General features: G+C 42.5%; 1 protein-coding gene across 2 annotated transcripts in view; it reads right to left on the reverse strand.

Annotated features, from left to right (window-relative positions):
* The window catches only part of SNX20 (sorting nexin 20), a 112,982-nt gene extending 90,044 nt beyond the window's left edge, over positions 1-22,938 (reverse strand). The window contains exons 1-4 of one of the 2 annotated variants that reach the window (XM_085637888.1): positions 22,787-22,938; positions 12,967-13,121; positions 7,430-7,581; positions 6,049-6,155 (exon numbers count right to left, since the gene is read on the reverse strand). In XM_085637888.1, the coding sequence (XP_085494014.1) occupies positions 6,049-6,129 (81 nt within the window). In that variant the 5' untranslated portion in view covers positions 6,130-6,155; positions 7,430-7,581; positions 12,967-13,121; positions 22,787-22,938. The remainder of the gene's footprint in view (positions 1-6,048; positions 6,156-7,429; positions 7,582-12,966; positions 13,122-22,786) is intronic. The other variant, XM_085637887.1, reaches the window with a different exon arrangement.
* Positions 22,939-24,253: the final 1,315 nt, after the last annotated feature.

Raw genomic sequence — 24,253 nt, forward strand, 5'->3', positions numbered from 1 at the left:
TGGCAGACCATCCCAGACAAATGCTCGACTCCAGTCATGTGGACCTGCACCGTGCATGTCTGCTGCAGTTACCGGCTCAGCTTCCGCCTTGCGAACGTCACCTGCGTGCAGCCTGTGTTGCATTGTCGCTCATGCATATTCGAGTGGTCCATGGATATCTGCCTCTCCAACGTAACGGTTGCTGACCTGGATTACGACGTGTGTGTGCGCCCAATGTTGGCCCACAACCAGGAGTGTCACCGGGATGCCCGTTTATGGCATGCATGGATGTTTGGCATGCAGGCTGGAAAGTGCACCTGGGAGATTGCACGAGTCGTCGTGTGCCGTGAGCACACTGAGCCACAACCCGATTGGGCTTTGGTGCACATTGGGTCCAGTGGTTGGAGTCAGCACATCTGTCTGGGTCAGCTGATGGATTACGTCGACGACATGTCAGATGTGGTGGACAACGATCGCTCATTGGAGATGTTGGCCTACTCAGCTGCACTCGCATTCATGGACGAGTGACGAGGTACCTGCAGCCACAACTGGATGTGACTCATTGCACGTGTCCGGACACATGGTTGCATGTTGGGAATCTGGTCACATGTCCCAAGACGACAGAGGACATGGCTGCATTGGCCAGGACTCATGATCCAGACGCGTACAACCAACGCGGGTTGGCACTGACTTGTGTTGGTGAGATACTCCCCCGAGGTGGACATGGGCGCTTTCCTACGTTTCTCATTCAGACATGCTGCTGCATTTGTCTGCATATCGTGGCACTTCTCTTGGCCGTACTGACACGCACTTGTTGATAACGTTTCCGCACTTTCAGTTGTCTCCAACTGTGTTGTGTCTTGATTTATATGCCAATGTGTGTGTCTTGGACTCTGCCTCCCTGCCATATGTGCATTGCTACCCCATCAGGACTGTGTGTTTGTACTTGTGCATTATCATGTCCCGGTTTCGTGCATTGCCAGATGCGTATGGCCATTTACCGGCCACAGACGGGTGCACTTGTGTTTGGTTGTTTGGTTGTGCACATGTTGGTGTTTGTACCACATTGTGTTAGATGTTGGGGTGCTCTGCTTCCTATGTGTGTGTGCTGTATTGTGTGTGAGATGTCCCTTCAGGTCTGATTTGGCTCACCCTTCTCCCTTTTAGGCAGTGTGGTTTTCACTTCTGTGCTTGTTCAGTGGTGTGACTTGTGCTCCTGGTTGGTGTTGTTACTCTTGGGCATGGTTTGTCTGCAATTGTGCTGTGTTTAGTTGTGCATGTGTGCCATTGTGCCCATCTCCCCTGTCCCCCCAGTCCCTGCTGGTTCCTCTCCCTGTTGCTGTTGTGGCTGTTGTTTTGGGCAGTTTCCGGGCCCCGGGTCCTGCCATCATCTCCAAACTGATGTGGTGGACACCATTTCCTTCATGTCATCCAGCTCCTGGTGTGGCGCTGATCTCCCACCTCCGGTGTGCATTGCTGCCTTCTTGTTGTTGGCGTGTTTCTGTTTGTTTGTTCCTTTCGCATCATTCCGGAAGTTCTGGTTTTCTGTCATTATCCTCCTCCGCTCTCAGGCTGAATTCACCTTGTCAAAGACGGCTGCCATGTACAATGTTTTGTTGCCAATGGGGCTGGTGGGGTTGTCTGCTGGCTTGGGTTGCCTCCATTGTGGTTGGCTGTTGTTTTCTGTTTGGTTTGTCTTTCTTTGTCAGGCTTTTATTGTTCTTATTCCCGCCTGCCGTGTGTTTTGCGGGCCTGGCGGTGCTTATCCCTGCTTTCCTCTTCGCGAATGGGCTCATCGCACATTTTTTGGTGTTGTGGTTTGTGTTTTTATCTCCGTCGGGTGGTTGTATCGCGGACATTTGCCGTGTTTTCGGCTATTGCATGCTACTGCCATGTCGTGAATTCCACGTTGACACTGGGTTATTTTCCCTCAATAGGCTACGATGTGTAATGTTGCGTTAGCATTTTTTGGTGATGTTTAGCACACGTTCTTGTGAATATACCCCATTGTGTATAGTACTATATAAAGAACCGATCTGGCCGCAGACGATTTTAAGGAAGAGCACAGTGGATGCTCACTTATTCATTACTTCTTTTTCCTTTGATTTCTTGAAACAGTTCCTCATGCCTTCCTTTGTCCTTTACCTTTAAAACTTAACTAATTGCACTGGTAGACTTCAAATGGGGCCAGTAAGTTAGTCCATATTTGATAGCTGTGAAATGTGGGCATTTTGTCCTTCTCTCTCCCTTTTCCATGTCTTTTAATGTGAACCTAATTGTATTGTTGATTATGGTATGTCTACTATATTTGTCACTACAATATGAATGTAACTTTTAACAGTTACTACATACAACCTTAAAAAAGAAAACAGGCCTGCTCACCACGTAAGGGGTGAAACACGTGTTGGCTGGCATATAAGAAAGAAAATGCTTTGCATTATGCTTAATAAATTAATAAAATCAAATTATCACAGACCACAGATTGACTTTGAATTCAAATTAGTTTCAACTGCCTACCCTAAACACATCCTACCTTAACCTTTTTTTACTGTCAAAGTCCATTGGCGATGGTATAACTCATAAGTAATGAGTGGGTCGAGGGTGAGGGTCATGGGGGTAGTTGCCTGATTACTCACTCCTAATCTTCATTGCTCTTAGTACTATTCCTAAACATCCCAATTTCTTATGAATTGCCGACGCTCCCTCTGTTTCAGGTCTTTGATTTGCCTTGGTAGCTAGAGGCGAATGGTGGGAATACCAGCCCGGAAATGTCACCCAGTATAGCGTGGGCAGGACTTGCATTTTCAGCACTCCTGATATTTCTGTCTCTGAGGTGGGATTCACCTCCTAAGTAATGACGGACATGAGTAGGAGTAAGAGTAATAAGGATTACTGGTAAGTACTGAGGCAATTACTCTCCATTCTTGGAGATGTCATTCTTTAACAGGTTTGAGCACTGGAGGCCTGCATAAGGAACTTCTTCAAACTTGGGGTACGCATGTGATAGTCTCGTCCCTGTGTCTTTTTTAATACAGCATTTACCTCTGCAGGCTAAATCTGGTACTCTTCTGATCTGTCTGAATTACTAGACACACTGCTGTAGTGTTTTTACAAAAATTAAGGGACATATTTGAGATGATCCTGGTAACTGATGTTAACTTAGAAGGGACCATATGCACATATGAAAATGGGTGGGTGCCCTGAAACCAAATTCACAGTGTTTTTAAACTTAAATAGTGCACTCTTGATCTTTATTTTACTTTTCTTATTATGCAGCTACAGCTACTTTGAATGCCTTGGACAGGACTATTAATGACTATGCAAATATTTTTAAATATATTTTCTTTTACTTTTTACTACTTTTTGCCATTTGGTTTAGAATTGGCTTTCAGACTCTTTCAGAAGAGGCGTAAGGGCATCACGGTCTGAAAGGATTCACCAACATAATATATGAAGCAGGAGCCCCAGATAGAGAAAGCCTGTTGTCCACTGTTAGATGTTCTCTCTTGTGAATCACTTACAAGAGAGGGTCATGGACTCATGATCTAATTTGTGGTTCAGAAGGCAGGTTGATTGGAATTATGCATGAAACACATACCAAATAGAAGCACATATGGAGAATAGACACATGAGTCATGGACACAATGGAGTAGCCAGAAAATTAAAATACCCCCCCCCCACTTTGAACCCAAGCTCTGATGGCACCAAGCAAGTGAAGCATTTGAACCCAAACCTCCCCAGAAGAGATACCTTGTCCCTTCCATCCAATAATTGATCATTCATCCTTTCACCCTTCCATCCACCCACTTATATTCAACATTTCACATTTACATACCTCTCATCCATTCATTCTTTCATCCATCATTAATCTTTCACCATTCCATCCATTCATTGGTCATTCCTTCAATCTTTCCATCCATCTATCCATCCTCAATGCAGGGTAGTAGCCTGAAAATTAAAATACCCCCACTTTGAACTCAAGCTCTGATTGCACCAAGCAAACGAGGCTTGTGCGCCCAAACCTCCCTAGAATAGCTCCTTTGTATCTTCCATCCAAGAATATATCTATTCTTCCTTTCACCCTTCCATCCACCCATTAACATCCACCATTTCACCTTTACATTTCTCCCATCCATTCATTCTGTCATCCATCATTAATCCATTCATTAGTCATTCTATCCATCAATCCATACAGACATCATCATCTATGCTTGCATTCATCTATACATCCATCCACCTGTACATCTGTCATTTTACTTACTCGTCCATCAATTAAGCCTTTCATCCATACACTGATTTATTTTGTTCATCCATCCGTTCATCCATCCATTCTCTCCGATTTCCATTTCATTTGCCATTCATCTTCTCAGATTTCCATGTACTATACCATCCTTTCACCCACCCATCCTTGCAGATTTCCATTTTCTCTGCCGTCCTTTCACCCACCCATACATCATTTCAGATTTCTATTTACTCTGCCATCCATCCATCCATCCATCCATTCATTCTTGGAGATACCCATTTACTCTGCCATCCTTTCATCTATCCTCCATCCATTCATCATCTCAGATTTCAATTTAATCTGCCCTCCTTTCATCCATCTGTCCATCCATCCATCCATCCATCCATCTATCCATCCAACTATCCACCCATCTTAGATTTCCATTTACTCCACCATCTTGTTATCAACATATCCATTTCCTCAGATTTACATTTATTCTGCCAACTTTTCCTTCACTCATCCATCCTCTCAGATTTACATTCACTCTGCCATCATTTCATCCTCCTATCTAGCCATCAGCTCACCCACTCATCCACCCATCCTTTCACCCTCTCATCTAAGCCATCCTTTCAACCGCTCATCCATTCTTTCACCCTTCCATACTTTCACCCACCCACCCATCCTTTCATCCAATCATCCTTTCACAAACTCATCCATCCTTTAGCCCACCCACCTATGCACATGCTCATCCTTTCATCCACGCAACCTTTCACCCTCACATCCATCCTTTAATTCACCCATCCTTTCACCCATTCATCCATCCATCATTTCACCCACCCACCCTTTCAACTACTTATACATCCTTTCACGTACTCATACAGCCACTCGTCCATCCTTCTTTCCCTTTTCCATCAGCATATCTTTCTTTTTTTGTGTGACAATATTAAGCTTTTATCTGCCAAGTTGCAGAGAAGAGGCACTTTAAAGAACCCCACCTGCTATAGCTGGTAAAGCTGGGGGTTCATGACGGTCCTGCATCCATCCATCCATCCTCTCAGATGCCCATTTACTCTTCCATCATTTCAATGCACCCACCCAACCGTCCAGCCTCAGATTTCCATGTACTCTGTCCTCCTTTCATCTATCCATCCATCCATTCATCCCTCTCAGATTTCCATTTACTCTATCTTTTCATCCACCCTTCATCCTCTCAGGTTTTTCTTTACTCTGCCACCATTATATCCACCCATCCAACCTCTTGGATTTCCATTTACTCTACCATCCTTTCACCCACCCATCTAGCCATCGTCTGACCCACTCATCCAGCCATTCTTTCACCCACTCATCTACCCATCCTTTCACTCACTCATCTATCCATCCTTGCGCCCTTCCATCCTTTCACCCTCTCATCTGTCCTTTCACCCACTTATCCTTTCACCTACTCATCCATCCAACATTTCACCCTCCCTACCTTTTAACCACCCACCCACCCATCCATACATCTACCAATTCATCCTTTCTTCCACACAACCATCCTTTTACCCGCCTATCCTTCCGCCTACTCATCTATCCATTCTTTCATCCACTCACCCTTTCACCTAACCTCCCTTTCACCCACTCATAATTCCATGCTATCATCCACCTATCCTTTCACCCAGACATCCATTTATCCATTCATCCATCGATCCTTTCATCCACCCAGTCTTTCACCCACTCATTCATCCTTTCACATACTCATGCATCCACTCGCTCATCCTCCTTTCCTTTTTATATCAGTCTATCTTATAGCGATAATTATATGCTTTTATCTGCAAAGTAGCTGATAAGAGGCCCAAAAAGAACCTTACCCCCGCTGGAACTGGTAACGGACAAGTAATACAGTGCTGAGGCTCACAAACGTTGGATAGAAAAAGTGAAACAACAGGCATTGAGCATTGAGATGCAGCACACAAACCTGGAAGACACAAAAAGAAAATGGGTATGCAGTACAGACACCTGGGTCACCAACATATTAAGCACAGACATGTTGGCCACAGCCATACCTAAAACTGAAAAGGAACACAGATATAGCGCAAGAAGACATAGGACGCAGGCATTGATCATAGAATTATGGAGTGCCAACAAATGAAGCACAGAAAAGGGGGCAACACGCATGCGAGGAACAGATACTGTATGTCACACACACTTGCAGCATAGACACACGGAGAATAGACAGTCAAGTAATAATGGGGCATGTGGGGTAGTTACATTTTGGAGCACAGATACTAGAGGACTGGACATGTGGCACACAGAAGTGCAGCAGAAACACAAAGGCCACAGTCACATGGCACATAGATACTAGGATCGGAGGTACACAGAATCTAGACATACGTCTTAGACACAAATAACTTTCTACTCCTCTGAAAATATTTATAAATACACCAATAAAAAGCTTGATGAATTGTGATACGTCTTTGTCAGAATTCTTCTCAACTATCATGATATCAAGATGGCACTTTAAATTAAAGAGATTTTGAGTCTGGTAAAATATCCCCTTCAATGTTTGTCAACATTGTACTTCATAAGTACACTATTTTAGGTTATCCTTTATACAAAATATTTCTGAAAAGAATTGATTCTCTCAGGCATGAAGTTTATTTTGTATTCTTTCTTAAACAAAATTTATCTGAATAAATGTACTTTGCACATGGACTCAGCCATCATTTTAAATGAATCCTTCTTCATGATGAAAGTGGACTTTACACTAGTAACAACCAGCTTTATCCGTAAAGCTGTACACCATAAGCAAGAAACCCATAATTTGTAAAAAAATAACAAGAAAACCTTACTCACTGTTTATTGACAACAAAGGTGGTGGGAAAGTGTGGTTAGAAACAGTTTGGGGACTGCACCCACTAAATAGAATGAGCAAAGAAGACAAACAAAATAAAAAAAATGGTACTGATTTCTTGTTAACAGGAAAAAGTAACGTTATCCTTACCAACGGGTTTCTCTGTTTTCACATAGATCAGTAACAATTAACTCTATCTAGATGTTTTGGTTATCCTATGAAACTCACATTACATCTACATACATTGAATGTTCTTGTGATTGAAATATATGTTTGTAAAACTTCATTTTATTACTTGTTGAAAAACACACCATCAAAGGCAGACAGAATTTCAGCAACAATTAAGTTCCAAATCTATACGTGCTAATAAAGCAAACACGTTGTACTGTATATCTTACCACATATTTTGAACAAGAGTCTTCTACGATTCTTGTAGTAGGAATTTCAAACAGAGGTTTCACAATTTTATCTTCTGATTTGACATGTCGCCAATATTCTTGTAGTTCTTTTGTAGTCATCAATGAATTGGGACTTGTGTCGGTGTCAGCGTCTGAAATATTACATTTTCTGTTTATGTAGATGATTGGTCAAATTGTTTATAACTATTCATTATTTTCTAATCATTTCAAATATTCTTCCAAAAAGTGTCAGCTTAGTGACTACAACAGTAACTAGAGGTATCCTGTGTGAAATGCGAAACACCTTTGTACAATACGTATTCCACCAAAACAAATATAGTGATGTCGGAAACATTATGGGAAAGAATATAGATGGTAAGAATGTTGTTTTTTGTCTTTTATTGTACTACTGTACATAATATAATTTGTAATTATTTAGTTGGGGTTTATCAGTTTTTGCGTTATAAGTTATTATTTAAAAGTTAAGTAAGTTTCATTATTTTTTAGGGTCATTTTTTATATTTGGTAATAAATGTTAAGGTATTTTGTGTTTTTTTTCAATTATTTCGGTGGGTTAGGTTGTAGGGGAAAAGGATGGAAAGGTTTTCAACTATTTACTTTTCAATAATTATAATTTTTTTATAAGTTGCAATGTGTTAATTAGATAATGAATTATGTAAGTTTTGTTTAGTTATTCAGCATATAGTTTTCAATATGGTAAAAATATTCGTATTTTATTATTTAGATAATATGCTAATATTTTTATTTGTTAATTGCTTAATTAGGTAATTAACCATATTAATTATTTAATTGTTTTTAGTAATTTGGATCATAATTAATTACAATGAACAAAATCCTAGATCTTCAATGAAGAAAGGAAGTGGCACTCCAAATTACATCCGATCATTAAACGGGTTGGAAAAAATACTAACAATGTCCAAACAAAAAATATCTGGGTAACAGCAATAATTTCATTATTTATACCCATAAGACTGACAAAAATCAAATAATCGTAACAATTTCTATAAATTCCATCAAAATTTAAAGAATTTCATCCACCTGTCAATGCAGAATTTTACAGAGTAATCCATCATGTACAGTAAATGTGGCTATTCTGTATGCTCCATGCTAAAGATGAATGGGAACATCCTCAAATAATATAAAATGAAATTACAAAACCATTTTGAAAAAGTTCATCCCCATCAATTTGAGTGAAAAACACACGTCAATGGAAAGAATCTACGTGCCAAACACCATATATAGGGACACCAAATAGATCAAATTTGTAATGAAGCTCCCATTAGTTCTTATAACTGGATCAATTCCATAAATATCATACCAGCAGGGAATAATGTGCTTCCATTTGCACAATACTCCAGGTTATTACATGTATCCCTAAACCTAGTCATGATGGTACAAAATTCTATTCTAATAAATGCTAATATCTTTAATGCATTCATCTGCCCATGCTAGTGCCCCTATTCGATCAGTACCATGCCTGTAAATGCATCAAACTGGCCAGTGCCCCTGTACACTTGTCTTCCGCGGTCAGTGTCCCGGGTCAAATAGTACCGGACCCATAAATTTGTTAAAACAGATCAGGCCCCTGTATCAGCCATGCATCCAATTTTAGCAATGATATTGCAGGGACTTGCCTTTGCATATTACGGGGGCTCAAACCGCTGCTGGGGTTCTTTGACCCATCCATCAGGCAGATGATTATCCAGGCGTCCATCCTGTCAAGACTGGACGATGCTAATGTACTTTATTTAGGGGTCAACAAGACTGAAGTTCTGAGACTTCAGAGAGTCCAAAACCCTGCGGCCAGAACTCTTCTGCGCCTCCCTAGAACGTGTCCCACCTCCAGTGCAATTTGTCGGCTACATTGACTGCCGGTTGCCAATCGAGTGGAATTCAAGGCCCTTTGTGCAGCATTTAAAATTCTGAAATCCTCCTCTCCTGGCATTTTGGCAAACCTGCTCTCGTTCTCTTCTCCCTTGCACCAACTTCGTTCGATGGGACAACACCTGGTGACTGTGCCTCGCATGAGGAGGGCTCGGTGGGCGGGCGTTCCTTTCGTTTATTGGCAGGCAAACTTTGGAATACTCTGCCACTATCCATCCGTGCCATGAATAACTATTTGGCTTTCCGTAAGGCCATTAAAACTCATCTTTTCCCTTCGTTTTAGTGTCTCTCTCCTGTCATCAGCCTCCATGTTTCTGCCTTAGCGCTGGGACGCCTCTATCCCCAATATCTGGTCAAAGGACACAAATAGGTTTAATTTTTCATGGCTGTGAGCAATGTCCTTTATGTGATCTGTCAAAACGAAACAAAAGAGAAAAGGAAGAAAGGAAAGGGATGGAGTCTAAATTCACACCAGACAAGGGAACAGGAAACATAGATCGGGATTCTTTTTTCTTTTCTTTTCATTTCTTTTCTCTTTTTTTTGTTGTCTGAAATTGAAATACACTACTACCTTCTTTTTGGAGTTCTTTTTGAACCCTGAAATCTGGGATAATCTCTTGAGGCTGACTTCTGTATTGCCCATTTCTTACTATTGTCTGTAATGTAATTAGATTAGCAGCGTATTATGCGAACTTGGATGAAACACTTGCTTTTGAAAATCCTTGTAGTCCAAGTTCATTCCTCTGTCTCTTAGCATGAGGATTCAAAAACAAAACAAATAGGACAGGCGATACAGAACACCCTTACTGTGTTCTCATTATTACAGCCGATGCTCAATTATATAATTTTTGAGCCCTTATGCCAGGTTTTGAGTTCCACCAAACAAAAGCCATCAGAAGCTCAAATAGTGTACTGAGTCTTAAGCCAAAAGAGGGGGGAAGTCAGTGCTCAGATATTAGATAATCCCAAGGCTGCAAGGGAAATGTTATGTGTACTAGCAAGAATATATGGAATAAAAGATATTGGACTACAAACACTCTTTACAGAAGAATGTTAGTTAGACAGAGGTGTATGCCATAGGACCAGATCACATGTTACCCAGTGTCACCCTTGCAGTGTCCCAATGTTTGTTAAATTCAAGGACCAGCCACTAAGCATAAAAGTACAAAGATAAATAAGGAGTAAAGGTGAAGAAGCACCAAATCAAAGGAAGAATTGATCTAATACCTTAAGGCATCTTCAGATTTACTTTATTTATGTATTTATTGCAGGCACTTACACAGCGAGGACCCAGTCAGGTGGGAAAGGAAGTGTGTCTCATGTAACAGAATACAAAAACTTCGAATAACAACAAAGCAGAGGGTGGGCACAGAGGAGCAAAAATAGGTTCTGCATAATCAGATTCGTTTTGAGATCAGGTGTACTGTGTAACAACTGAGCAGCTTTACAGTAGTTCCTCTGCTGAATCTTGATTACTAACATCAGGGTGACCCTGCAATGTTGGGAGTTCTAACTTCTCTCTAAGACGTTATTTCTTCTTATGAACAGGAGCCTGTTTATACTACACTTACCTACTGTACTTGAATTCCCTGTCATCTCATAAAGGCCCCACAGCATCCACCCATTCTGCTTCCAAAGGGGTAAGGAGCCCTACAGTACTAATTTCATAGTAGCTTTCAAGCGAGGAAAACACAATCTAGCATCATACCACAGAACCTGATACCAGCTGAACACTGGAATTGTATAAAAGGTTTTCTTTTTCAGTATACATTTTCCACAAAATGCCATCTGCCATGTGATGTCAAAGCGGCAACCCTACATGGGAGAGGCATTCTCCTGAATGGTTTGTTCATTTCTATCAGTGAACAAACCAAAAATGTCTACACTGAAAAACACAAATCTACGTTGTTTATGCCAGAAAGTAAGATAATTAATCTACTTGGGGTTTATTCAGAAAAAGAAAAAAAAAGAAACAGAGGGGCAAATTTGCAAGGGGATTGCGCCACCGGAATATCACTTTTATAGGACGTTCTGGTGGCGCAATGCCCTGCACCATATCTACAAAGTGGTGTTAAGCCACCTTGCATGGCTTAACACTGCTTTATAAATATTGTACCCTTTCACACAGTTTTCTGCGTGAAAGGGGCGTGCAATGGGTGCTGCTGTGGGTGTTCCACAACAGCACCCATTGCTTTTTGACGCTGTCCCCGATTTACAGGGATCTGTAAATCTGAAGCAGTGCCAAAAACTAGGCAGGCGTTAGATTGGCGCAACGAGGAGAAACACTTTCTTTTCTCGTTTTTGCTTTTGCTTTGTGTGCATTCTGCAGCACATGTTGTAAGAGCAAAACACCTTTAATGATGGTTTTTTCATGTGCAGGAAGGGACACCTTCCTGCACATAAACAATCATTAAATAATGGTGAATTGCTACTTCTATGTGTGCTGCAGAATGCAGCGCAAATAGAAGTAGCAAATCTTCATTATTGATTGTTTATGTGCAGGAAGGGACACCTTCCTGCACATAAACAATAATTCCCTGCAACGCAAGCACCCTTGCACTATGGCGCCAGGGTGTGTGTGTTGGCACTAGGCAGCTAATTTTAGCTCCAGTGCAAGGGAAAACACATGGGTGCACCATATTGTTGTAAATACGGTGCATCCCTGTGTTTTTTAAATGGCACGGTTCTGCGTAATTAGCTGAAGTGACGCGCTGCGACATTTCCTTGTAGATATGCCACAGAGTTTGGAGGTCATTTTGGCAGATATGACCTGCACTATGATGGCTCTTTTCAATTCTTTCAAGAAGTTTATTAAACAGACTTTTCTTAAAAAAACGTTGATTGTCTGAGTTATAACAGATATGTTTGAATACATTGGGTAACCTTGAGGCCAATTCCCTAGACACATCTATCAGCTGATTGAGACTCACTTCAGACTCTGCTGCTGTCCTATACTTAATTTTTCTAGCCCTGTACTATCTTTTTATGTGCAGAGTTCTCCACCCTGACTGTGGAGTCTCTGCAGTCGTACATTTACTCTTAACTTGTAGTTTGTGAATCCCAACACAATAGTAAACTTACACAACAGTGTAAAGTTACCCTTGTCAATTAGGCCATGCCACTTTATCCAAAGGCCTACACCACCTGTCACCGCAAGCTTACATATTACCTACAATCCAAGTCTACACCCCCATAGGTCAATCTAGAACACAGTCTGCTAGACATTTGTGTAAGTTTACTATTTTGTTGGCATGCACAAACTATGAGTTAATAGTAAGTTTATGACTATGCAGTCTCCGCAATCGGGCAGAGGACATTGCACAAAAAAAGACAGACCTCTCCTGTCTTTTTATGTGCAGACTGTGGAGTCTCCGCAGTTGTAAACTTACAATTAATTCATAGTCTGTGAATCCCCAAATTTATTAAACTTACACAAATGTGCAAGTTTACCTTTCCTGCAACTGTATCTCAAGGTCTACACCAACACAAGTAATGACTAGGAGATGCATGGGTATTGTGGTGTTCCTCATACAAATAGTAATAACAAACCCGGGTTTTTGTAGCAGGATCAGTTAGAATTAGAATATTCTGAGATTATCTACAAATGGAAAACAAGGCAATAGATGTCCAACCTGAATGAGAAGCATTATGTTGATTATCAGGTTCGGAAGCTGCTTCCATTCTGGGATTTCTCGACCTGGGGTAGGTCCTATGGTAAGCTTCTCGTGTCATTCACAGCTAGGGGTATCCCTCCTGGCAAATGGTGTCATCGCTCTGAATCACGGATCTGCCAGAACACATAAAGATACACGTTAGTGATGTCAACGTATTGATGCAGGTCTAAACGGAACTCTATTATTATTACACTCATTAAAAAACATTTTTTTCTGTTCAGTGTACCAGTCGCTTAATTCCAACTGCTCTCCTACTTGTTCAATGTGGAGCCCACTTACTCCAGCATTCTCCCGCTGATCCAGGAGCCCAAACATTCCAACACAAACCTCAGCCACTAATGGTAGCAACTTAGTTATCAGTGGAGCTGTGGGATGGGCAGTCATGACCTTCTCTTAAAAAAGAAACCTGTGAATACTATCAAAAAGTGTGATCTTAGCAGCTTTAAAATATTGTGGTTGGTTTATATTGTACAATTTAAGCTATATACTTCTCAGATCATCTAACCATACATCTGAAATAAGAGTGAGAATCTTCCACATTTGTCTAAGTATCTATTCCATTACTTATTTGGCCATTGGTTTTCATAAATCTAATTCATATACAGTGCCAGCTTTCTTTATATGTGACTAAGACTAGATGTCACTGCCAGTGTAAGGTAGGTACATGAGCATTCTGCAGACCAACAAGTGTGTGCAAAGACATTCTTGGCTTTGGGTTGGAGAGTTGGGGGTTTCTGTCCAAGAAGGTATTTCAGAGTCACTGGTTGTTGCTGACCCAAACCAATAGTTGGTGACACAGGGAAAACTTAGGACATGTTTAGAGAACTCCCATAGTTCTTGCTGAAATTGTATTACTCTATGGAAGGGAATCAAGGCTATTGTGGAGAGTTTTCAGAGATAGAAAACAATGTTGAACTTTTTACGGTCAGTAAAAGCTCTACTTAGTAAGGCAAATTCAAATACTGTTTCACACCACCCTTTTTTGTCTCCTGGTTAAGGGAAATATAAATTTGCCCCAGTTCCTGCACCTCAAATACTGATGAATAATAAGAGCCCCATAGGGCAGACTGATGCCATACCGCATACGTGATGGGGACGAAGCACCTTCAATAGTTTAGGAATGATACGCTGTTCAGGCCCACTAAATATAAATGCTCCCAAATGGATGCATTATGTGCAAACCAATGTCAAAAGGAACCCCTGGGTTAATACAGAGAAGTTTCTCACAGTAGCAGTATGTTTGCGGAGTCCCAACATGCCTTAAGGATAACTATAGCATTGGCACATGTCAATTAGGTGGTGCGCCTCTATAATCAGACCTGATATATCCAAAGTGGTCAGGATCAAAAATCAGGACGCTTTTCTTTCTCATTGGAAAGGCACTTTATTTAAAATGGAATAAATAAATGGTGTCCTAGCCATGGGCTTAACTGCAATGGAGCAATATTTGTCAACTCCGATAACAGCCTCAGTTCAGTTCTGATGCCTAAAAAGGCCTCATTTAGTCCCATCTCTATTAAGCCACGATTTGAAATAAGCCTAATTTTATTCCTTTAGGCAAACAAAATGAAGGTTGCATGTGTGCAAGGCTTTAGGTTTACAGCAGGTTGACATGACCTATAATGCGTCACTGCCTGTTACTGCCTTTGAGTTTATTCTATCCTCTAGTAATGGCAATGCTTACATTCCATTCCATGTTTTTCAGCTATGCCATGTACCCTTGAACTCCTGCTCAACTTACCTCCCTTCTTTGCATCATTGAGTCAGACTTTGAGAACGTATTCTGACAGCCAGTTATCAAATCCTCAATATCGCAAAAGGTTTGCAACACCCTTAAAGGCATTGTAACACCCTTAAAATGTGTAGTTGTAACATTGCTGACCTACGAGGAGGTAAAAAGTGGAACAAACTTTTGGAAGACAAAGTCCTTGTTAGGTTACAAAAGATATGGGGCATTGAGTCTGTGTATAAACAGGGCTACTCAATAGTATTCGGACTGGCAATTAAAACAGGGGTGGCTTCTCTTTTAGGGCACTGGGGCATTGCCCCCCATATTTAAGGTCCCCCCGGCACCTATTTGTGCCCCCCCATCCCCAGCAGTAAATTTATATATTCCATTTTTTTGTTCAGGCCCTGGCGGTCAGTTTTTTTCATCTGCCATGGGTCAGTTGTTTGTTTAAGTTTCAGAGGAAGGTGGGAAGGGCTTAAAAAATAATTGACAGTAGACGCAGAGAGTGAGACAGACTCGCTAAACTGGCAGTGCGCATGTTGAATGGAAGTCTTTCTGTGGCCAAGTCTACATGCGCATTAGGCCTCCCAGACAAGTTCAATTATTGAACCGGCTCAGCCAAAGAGAATCTCAGCTGCCGCCCCCAGTCTCCTCATGAGCGCTAGCTTTGGCTGCTTCAGCCAATCATGTCACTGCTTTCATGCTGTGTTTGTAATATAACAGCAAGAGAGCAGTGTCAGGATTGGCTCTGAGACGCAGTTAGGCTGCTTTGCTGAGCGCTGGGGTGGGAGGTTCCAATCCGTTAAGGTAGACTGGACTCTCAGGACAAATCACTGCATGGCTTTATTAAGAATCCATGCAGTGATTGGCTCTTTCTTCTATTGCCATGGCCAAACATTTTGCCTTCACCAGCAGTAACGGCATTGGAGAGTGGAGACTAATCAGGCAGGCTCTACAGGACAGCAGCAGTGGCACACGACAACGTGGAAGCGAAGCGTTGCTGTGCCATCAGAGTGATGAGACAAGGGTTGAGGTATTTATAGAGGCCCCTCCACTTTCCAAAATTGTAGTATTGTTCCACCATTACCCCTAAAATCATTCCTCTATTTTTTGCAGCCTGTAGGTCAATTGAGACACATAACTCTCTGCTGAAGTCTCAAGTCTGCATAACGTGTACTCCACCTGTGACATGCAGTGGTGTAGCTAGACCTTGTGCCGCCCATGACGGTCACTGCATTTGCTGTCCACATGAAAGAGCTGGGGGCGGGGGGTGCTGGTGGTCTCTGTGTTGCCTCCCATGTGGGGGTTGCATGTAAGAGAGGGTGGAGGCCACCGCCCACAAAACTCTTGCCGCCTGGGCCAGACCACCCCCCTGCTCTGCCACCATTGACATGCTAAACTTGAACAGTATAATTCTTATTTTAGGAGGAGGCACGAGTACAGGCCAGCAGCGCCTCGCTTGTTCACTGGGTGGATTGGGTCTACAGGCCAACAGCGCCTCGCTTGGGTGGATTGGGTCACACCATTTAATTAAACTTAACAAGTGTGTAAATCTCAACCCCTTTTTGAGGTTCATGCTCTGCCCCATGGCCCTCGTGACACTCTTCGGGCAGCCCTAGGAATGAGAGGCATTCACCACGTGGCTGCTTGCATGCTGCAGGCCTCTCCCTCCTCCCTTCCTTCTACTTGAGTCAGAGACCGACATAAAGTTCTCGAAGCCACACGTCTTTGTAAATGTCGTGGGGCCGCCAGCCAGGATGGAGCAACTCTGTAGGTAAGGAGTGAGGCCTTTAGGATTCAGACGCGAGTGTGCAAGATTAGTGATTGTACCTTGTGTGTTGTGTGTGGATACTTGGTCTGGCTTGGAGCAACACAGAGGCCTGGTGTTCCGTTCGGCAGGCCTGGCCGGGGACGCCAGCCACACGAGTCTGTGGGCATGTCAGAGCACTGCTTCACACCAGCAGAAAAGCTAGATTATAACCTAGACGTTCGTTTTTCAAAGTAAAAGAACATGTCAAAACAAGGCGCTAAAACCTGGAGTGTGCAATTCTAATTTTAAATCATTCAGTGCTGTCACCTGCAGTCTGAGGCAAGAGGCTGTCTCTAAAAAAGATAAGAGGTTGGTATTTATCAGATGTAGGCACGCTGCTCTATTCTTAACCGCTTCCATGCTTATGACGAGCTCAGCTCGTCATGAGTCACAGTGGAGCTGTGCTCATGACGAGCTGAGCTCGTCATAACGGCTACGGCCCGCCCATGTGCGATAAATTCCCCGCCTGAGCGGGAGAATTAATCAGTGGGCACGGGTCGTGACGAGCTCAGCTCCACTGTGAGTCATGACGAGCTGAGCTCGTCACGAGCACAGCGGCGCCACCGCTCCCCCCCCCCCCGCACCGTGGGGGAATTACCCCCGCAGGGAAATTAAAGGCGGCAAGGGTCAGAAGGCAGGATATTCATTGAAAAGACAAGAGAGCTCCTACCTTCCTGCAATGTATTTATTTGGAGTTATATGTTTGCATCTGGCGTGGAAGGGCCACTCCACACTTTAGTAAAATCATCTCCTAAAAGAATGTTAAGTGGGCAATGAGTAGAAAATGCCAAATATACTGCTTCTAATATGAGTTGATCATTTAATATGGGGAGGAAGGTTGTGACTTTCACTCAGTTTAACAATGTTCTTTGCCGCTGCTCCTAGGCAGGGTTTTTCCCAAGTCAATGGGAGTGAGCTTCACATCTCAATCTCCGCGACTGAATATTTTTCTGGATCTTAAATTCTTTGGGTATTTTGACACTTATGCACTACACCAAACTCGAGGTTTTACCAGTTCTAAAGGGATAACTGCCTTTGAAGAAATGTTTCTATGCACATTTGTTGTGGCTAATCAAATCATCAAAATTCTCCCCCTGAGTCATGTTATGGGAGAATGAAGCACAGTTGCTGTTTACAGAGGATCTATAAACGAATTTATCTATCTCAGATGGGCACCTGGACTACAGTCAGTATATGTTAGTCCTCCATCCGATAAAAGTTGTGTTTTTGTTCGTATTTTTGCTATTAGTAAATGTAATTAACTTCGGCCCTGTCATGGTCTTTTGTGGTATAACTCAAATTAAACTTTCACAGTAACAGTAAAACTGATGAAGTCAGATATTTCATGCCTGCGACCATGTGGCACTACTTTCTGGATATTTGCATTCCGCATAGCTTATTATTTACAGTGATGTCCCACATTTGCGTTTGATGCCATAATTGTGTGCATCCTCATGGGATGTTATGATAAGGGATGTGTATTGTGCTGTACTTCCATTACTTTGGGCTGGCAGCGCTATCAGATCTAGGTACCTTCATGTCCAGGTCTTCGGGAGTCTGTCACAGACCACAGTCTGTTTTCTGTCTGAGTAGGATCATTAGTAGTGCCGATGTAGAAATAATTTCTACTTGTTTGTGTTTGCTGGTAAAAATGCCTATTCACAATGTCATGCAGGCGTGAACTGACCTTTACTACTCTACTTCTATTCAAGAATAAGGTTGTAGTGAGTAGAAGAAAAGTAGCAAACCCCATGCTTTGTGTACTGTATAGTGGAATCAAAGCAATTATTTGGTCTTATGCCACATTTTGATTCAGGCAATGTCTCCAATTTTGTGGCAATTGTGCTGAAAAAGGCAGTGTTTAGCAACAAATATTTAAAAACTGTTTTGTGGTAGGCGAGCCCACCAACAATGTTGTCGTGGGTGAGGCCTGGTTGTCAGAGCATGACATTATTGTAATATGTAATCAGTGCCTCCCAGAACCTATGTGCCAAGGATATTCATAAGGAGCTTGTGCGCAGAAATTTGCTATTTGGCCCTGGTTTTCAAGACGATGTGGTGTAGAACTTCTTCAAATTTTCCTACAAAAAGCCAGGCTCAATCGCTTGCTCAATGCATTTAGGTGCAGGTATTTATGCCTCACCACCTTTCAAAGTTTACCAGCCGCCACTGAATAAAATAGAATAGAAGGCACACCTTTCAAAGTTTACCAGCCGCCACTGAATAAAATAGAATAGAAGGCAAAAAGGGAAGACCTTAAGGTGATATCCACACATGGATTATTAAAAGTGCTCATTTGTAGCTTTGGAAAGTAAGATCTCTGATTTCCAAATTTTTGTTTTGATGGCGAAGCAAGGCCTGAGCTGTAATAATCTATTATATTTACAGCAGAGCAGTGTGGACCAATAAATACAAATTATTCTTGAGATGCTTGAAAAGATGTTCAGCCAAGTTAATGTACCAGACCTTACAATCAACAGGATTGCTTGCTCATCCTGGACAATGTTGATGCTTGTAGTGAGTGTATATGCCAACTCCTGTGGAGATTTCAGAATTAGACTCAATCCTGGGCATTTCTAACCCACCATTTAATACCAAAGAGGGGTTTTGTAAGGTTTCTAAAATACAGGGCACCTTTGTATTTTATATGGCCAAAGACCTACGAATGACCACTCATGTTTACAGTTGAAAAGTACATTTAGCAGAAACGTTTGTGCTGCAAAGGTGGGCAACATTCTTACCATTGCCACTGCCTCTGGGAATGTGAAGTCCTGGATATGGCCATGAGTGACCACAATCTAGTGTAAATTGTTAACTAGAACAGTCCAAACACTCTGTGAACGGGCCCAGTCTTCTCTTGTGTGGCAAAATGTAGCTAGGCATCAATACAATGTGAGTAAATTGAGACTGTGAGGCCAACAGTGTATCCAGAAAGTATGAAAACTATTATCTGAACATTTGAACATTTATTTATTTGGAAGAAGTGTTACTGTGTAGATGAGATTACTTGTTTCTCTAGCAGTCTGATGTAAGTTGGCTACATTTTACAATACCTAGTGGCTGAAGTAGGCATCCCAAACAAAGAAAGGGGAGAGTGCGATTGTGAATGCCATCAAATGAAGGAATAATTATTATTAGAAGTGGTTACTCTAAGTTGTGAATAAGAAAGGGCACACATAGCTTCCTTGATAACTGAATAGAAAGCCCTTACTTATAGGAAAGGGATCTTAGAATGAAGTTAGGTGGGACTCCCTGAAAGCCCTCTTAGTTGAGACAAACATGACTGGATTCTGGCACTTAACATCTAAGGGCATTAGAAGACCCCAAGGGGCCTTTGGGTGTCATACCCTTCCTTAATCCTAACATTCCATTCTTCTAGGCTGTATACTGAGGCAATACTAGGGCAGGGTAGGGACTGCCCTGTGGGGCAGGGTAAGGACTGCCCTGCGATGAGTTAAATAAAATAAACTAGCGATGGCTGTAGCATGCAGAGTCCCTGCTACATCTTTAGTAATATGGAAGTCTGTAAACGCCTTAGCAAACAGGCAAAGGGAAGACCCCATGGTTAGAATTAGTTCCGAAGAACTTCTACTGATACGTCACCGGTCTTTGTTTTCAACCCCATACCTATCTATTCATTCGAATCTTGATCATGAGTTACGACAAGTATTCTGCTAATGTGCAGAAAGTTGCTAGCATGAAGCCAAAGAACGGCTCAGCAATTTCCTTCCTTCATAGTAATGGAAAATTATATGAAAACTCTTTGGTAGCCAACTTTTGCAGGTACTGGCTGGCAACGGGGCCACGATGCTGTAAGTTATCCCTTAGAATCACCAAATATCGCCACAAAAAGGAAGGCTGCCACTATTTGGCATTTTCCAACTGAGAGGGTGCCTTCCACAATGTGGTAAGATTAATGTTGAAGGAAGCACTATGTGCGCATGGCAAAAGGCTAGACCTTATTAACACAATATTCTACCTGCATTCCGATAATACTGCAAGTGTAGGGAGTTAGACATGCATGTACATTGGTCTCGCCCCTATTTCACATTTTAATGATTCACCTACAGCATTATTATTGGAAAATATGGACATTCAAAGGCTGAATGGAAATTACTCTTGTTCATTATATGCTACTGGCATGGCCCGATTGCCAGCACACAGAATACTCTCAGCAGGTCAGTGGTGGCTTTTGAGCTACAGTCTCTCCGGAAAAAAAATGAAAATAAATGGTGGCAAATGTAAAGTGTTGCCAGGTGGGAAACAATGTAGCACAGGGGGGTCTGTCTAAATGACAGAAAGCAGGAAGTAGTGACTAAATTTGACTATCGCAGGCTTTGATTTATAAGGTGGGGGACTAAACTGCTCACATCCTCAAGAGTCAATTACATTTTATCAATTTTGTCTGAAATTGTATCTATTTATAACTTTAAAATGGAATAGTCCAGTATCAGTTCCCCTTAAAAGCGTACCGGTTTAACGCAGAGACAAATATCCTTTCGGCTGCCGCACTGCGGTGGCTGACACATTTGATTAAACCAGATGCCACTCTAAATAAATGTTGTAGAATACGCAATCCTCCTGACTTTAAACCAGAGTTATCACAGAGAAGTACTCTTGCCGTAAAGTGCACTTGTTCCATTGAGGCTCTACAACCAGTAGTCCTCTGGGCTCACTCTTTCTCTCATTCTGAAGCAAAAGTTTTCCCGGTAGGTTGGAGGGACCGTTTGTCCTGCACTAAGGCATTATAATAGCCATCCTTACTCCACGTTGGGCCACCCCGGTTAAACTTGGTAGAACTGAGTCTAATAATGTTGATAAATCCTCTTGGAAAAAAGATTACTAAAAACCTCTGAGAAGCATCAGAAAAAGAATAATATAGAGCACTGTCTCCCTCTCCCCTTGATGTTTACCGAGCACTTCTGCCGAAGTTTGGGAAATGGATCCTTCCAAAGCCCTGCAACTCAGAACTCCTTGTTTAAACTTTCTGCTGGAAGCCATCCTCGTGAAGGCCCTTGCATGGAAATGCCAAGGGGATTTGTCCATGTGCTGCAAATGCCCTTGATAGGATTTGGAGGATGAAATACATGTTTGTTCTACAATCCCTGTTAAAAGCTGAGTTTTCAGTTCTAATTCAGTCCAGAGTAAGACACATGTCACAAGTTCTCCTTTTGTGGATAGATTCTTCCTCAATTTGGGTCCAATTTGGCTGGGCGAATTTCCTTTTCGAGACTGTGGAAAGTGAGGGCCGGATCAGCTACAAGAAGCTAACAATAATCTGCATGTGGTGAATTTTTAGGAAGAATTGACAGATGCCCCTGTAAATTCCTATTGTAACATCACTTGTACCGATTCTTGCTCTATTTCTTTACATACATTTTACTATGTAATGAGACTGCATATCATTACTGGTATAGGTAATTCAATAGAAGATATATATTTTTTTTTAGTTTGTGTATACTGAAGGTTTAACATCTTTATATGTAAGGATGTCATAGATTCTCTTTATCCGAAATGAAAGGAAATGGAATTTAAAATAGGATCATATTATGAGCACAGAATCAGAGTTGGGGACTCAGAAATGTCTCACACCAGACAGTGAAAATGGTAGATTGAGATTAATTGCAAATAGACAATAAATCTGTGCCTGTTAAGTATGATGGCAGGTTGTGGAGGCGGAAATACATTGAAAGGGCCTGTGGTACCCGTTGGAAATGTTGACCTTAACGTCAATATACGTTTGCTTAAACTTTGTACCAAATACAAATAGGTCTGCCTATGCCCGCACATACCCAGCCATATAACACAGGCGGCCTCTTAAGCGTGGTCTGTGTGTGTGGGGGGCGGGGTAAATGTACCTGTTGGCTCCCTGCCGCTCATACAAAGGGCGCCCGGATCCCGGACGCACGCTGCTCCGGCTCACAGATGCGCCACATTTCACCGTTGCACCGAGCATGGCCTCGGGCTGAGGAGAAACATGAAAACAGACCCTGAACCTGCCCGCTCCTAAGAAACAACGGAGCCGCTCGGCGGTTCATCTTCCTATGCGCATCTGGACGCCTGGAGGTTTCCAGCGGCTTTTGTACAACCCAAAATGTTCATCACGAATATTACTAGAAATAAAATATGCCCGCTAAAGGACCGGCGCTGAAAGGAAGGCTTCACACGCTTCGCTCTTTCTATGTTCAACAGTACGGTAAGTAATTAAAAATATTGCAGAATACATTACAAATACTCACCTCGTCAGACTGTCAAAAGTGATTTTCACCGGGGCATGAAACGCTGTGAATTTCTTCTTTTCGGAAAAAGGGCGCGAGCATGGAGGCTGTGCAGAGCAAAATAAGAATAGCGCTGTTTGCTAAAAACGAGAAGTGTGCGAGGGCAGTGGAGTGGAGCCACTTAGTTTGACGTCTGCTTCAAGCGTGACGCGTGGGCGTGGACTCTAAAACAAAACTGGCACAGCAGCCGTGCGCGCGAAGGGATGCCCTGCACGAGTGGCCGGGTATGCGGAAGTCATCGCCTGTAAGGAGAAATGCTCTGCAGCGTGCCTCTCTGAAAACACTATCTTACGCGCGCAGATTATACCCTCAGCTAAAGCACGTATTCAGTGGCGTTGCAAGGGAGCCGTGGGCTCATGGATAACTCCACCGGCTACACCGTTGATAGCCACACGCCAGCTTGTGTGGATAACTGCCAAACCGAAGGTTAACACTATGTCGTCACTGTATACAGCAGACAAAAGATTCCTGCCCGGGAGCTCGCTTGAGTAGCGAAGGCAGCTTGATAAGCGTTTCACCTCCCAAACATCGCCGTTGTGGATTCAGTTAGATTGGCATAAATCATGTACATGGGCCACGTCACTGCGTGGGTTGTCCTGATCCAGCCCTGAAGTTATCACCGGCCTTATTCAAGCCACAGTTCCTGTGAGTGTCCACACACAACCAAGCAGGGTCCACTTGCTTATCACAGTACCCAACAAACGTCAGGCAGTGGTGTAATGCAAAATTATGAGACACCCTGCAGAATGTGACGAGTATTCCATTTATCAAAGATATTCATTGCCCTTGGGCTGAATGGGGTCCCCTTGAAGAGTTGCCGTCCTAACCCCCCGCCCTGCAGGGGCAGCAGGTGCCTGCATTACACCCCTAAAGTAGGGGGAAATTTACTAAAAGATCACACAATGCAGGACATCTGATGTGGCTGCGCCGCTTTGCGTGAAAGAGAGAGAGAGCAGGGCCGTGCCATATCTACTAAGCTATTGTGCTGTGGCTCTCTCCTTTAGCTCAGGTGCACTTTAGGCTGCATTGTGTCACGCATAAACCCTTGCAGAGGTGTGTGTGTGTGTGTGCGTGCGTGCGTGTGTGCGTGTGTGTGTGAGTGTGATGTCTAGAATAGATTTTGCAAAGGAAAGGTACCCTTCAAGGACAAAATACCATGCTTGGATATTGTTTCAAACTTTTTTAACTTTGTATGTGTCCTGTACATTATAGAGCACGTGCAAAAAAGGTTTTGCCAGTATAACATTTTCTTAAACGTTACCAATGTCTACAGGGGGTGCAAGTTTTTGTCACAAAGTCCTGCAGAGAATTTTTAGTAGGTAGGACTTTGCGTAAACATTCACGGCTGGTTACATGCGAATGCTTATGTATCACTCATAGGACACTCCTTTCACACAAAGTAGCACAAAGTGCAACAATGTGTTACTT

Source organism: Triturus cristatus, chromosome 12 (assembly GCF_964204655.1).
Source record: "Triturus cristatus chromosome 12, aTriCri1.1, whole genome shotgun sequence".
Lineage (NCBI taxonomy): Eukaryota > Metazoa > Chordata > Amphibia > Caudata > Salamandridae > Triturus > Triturus cristatus.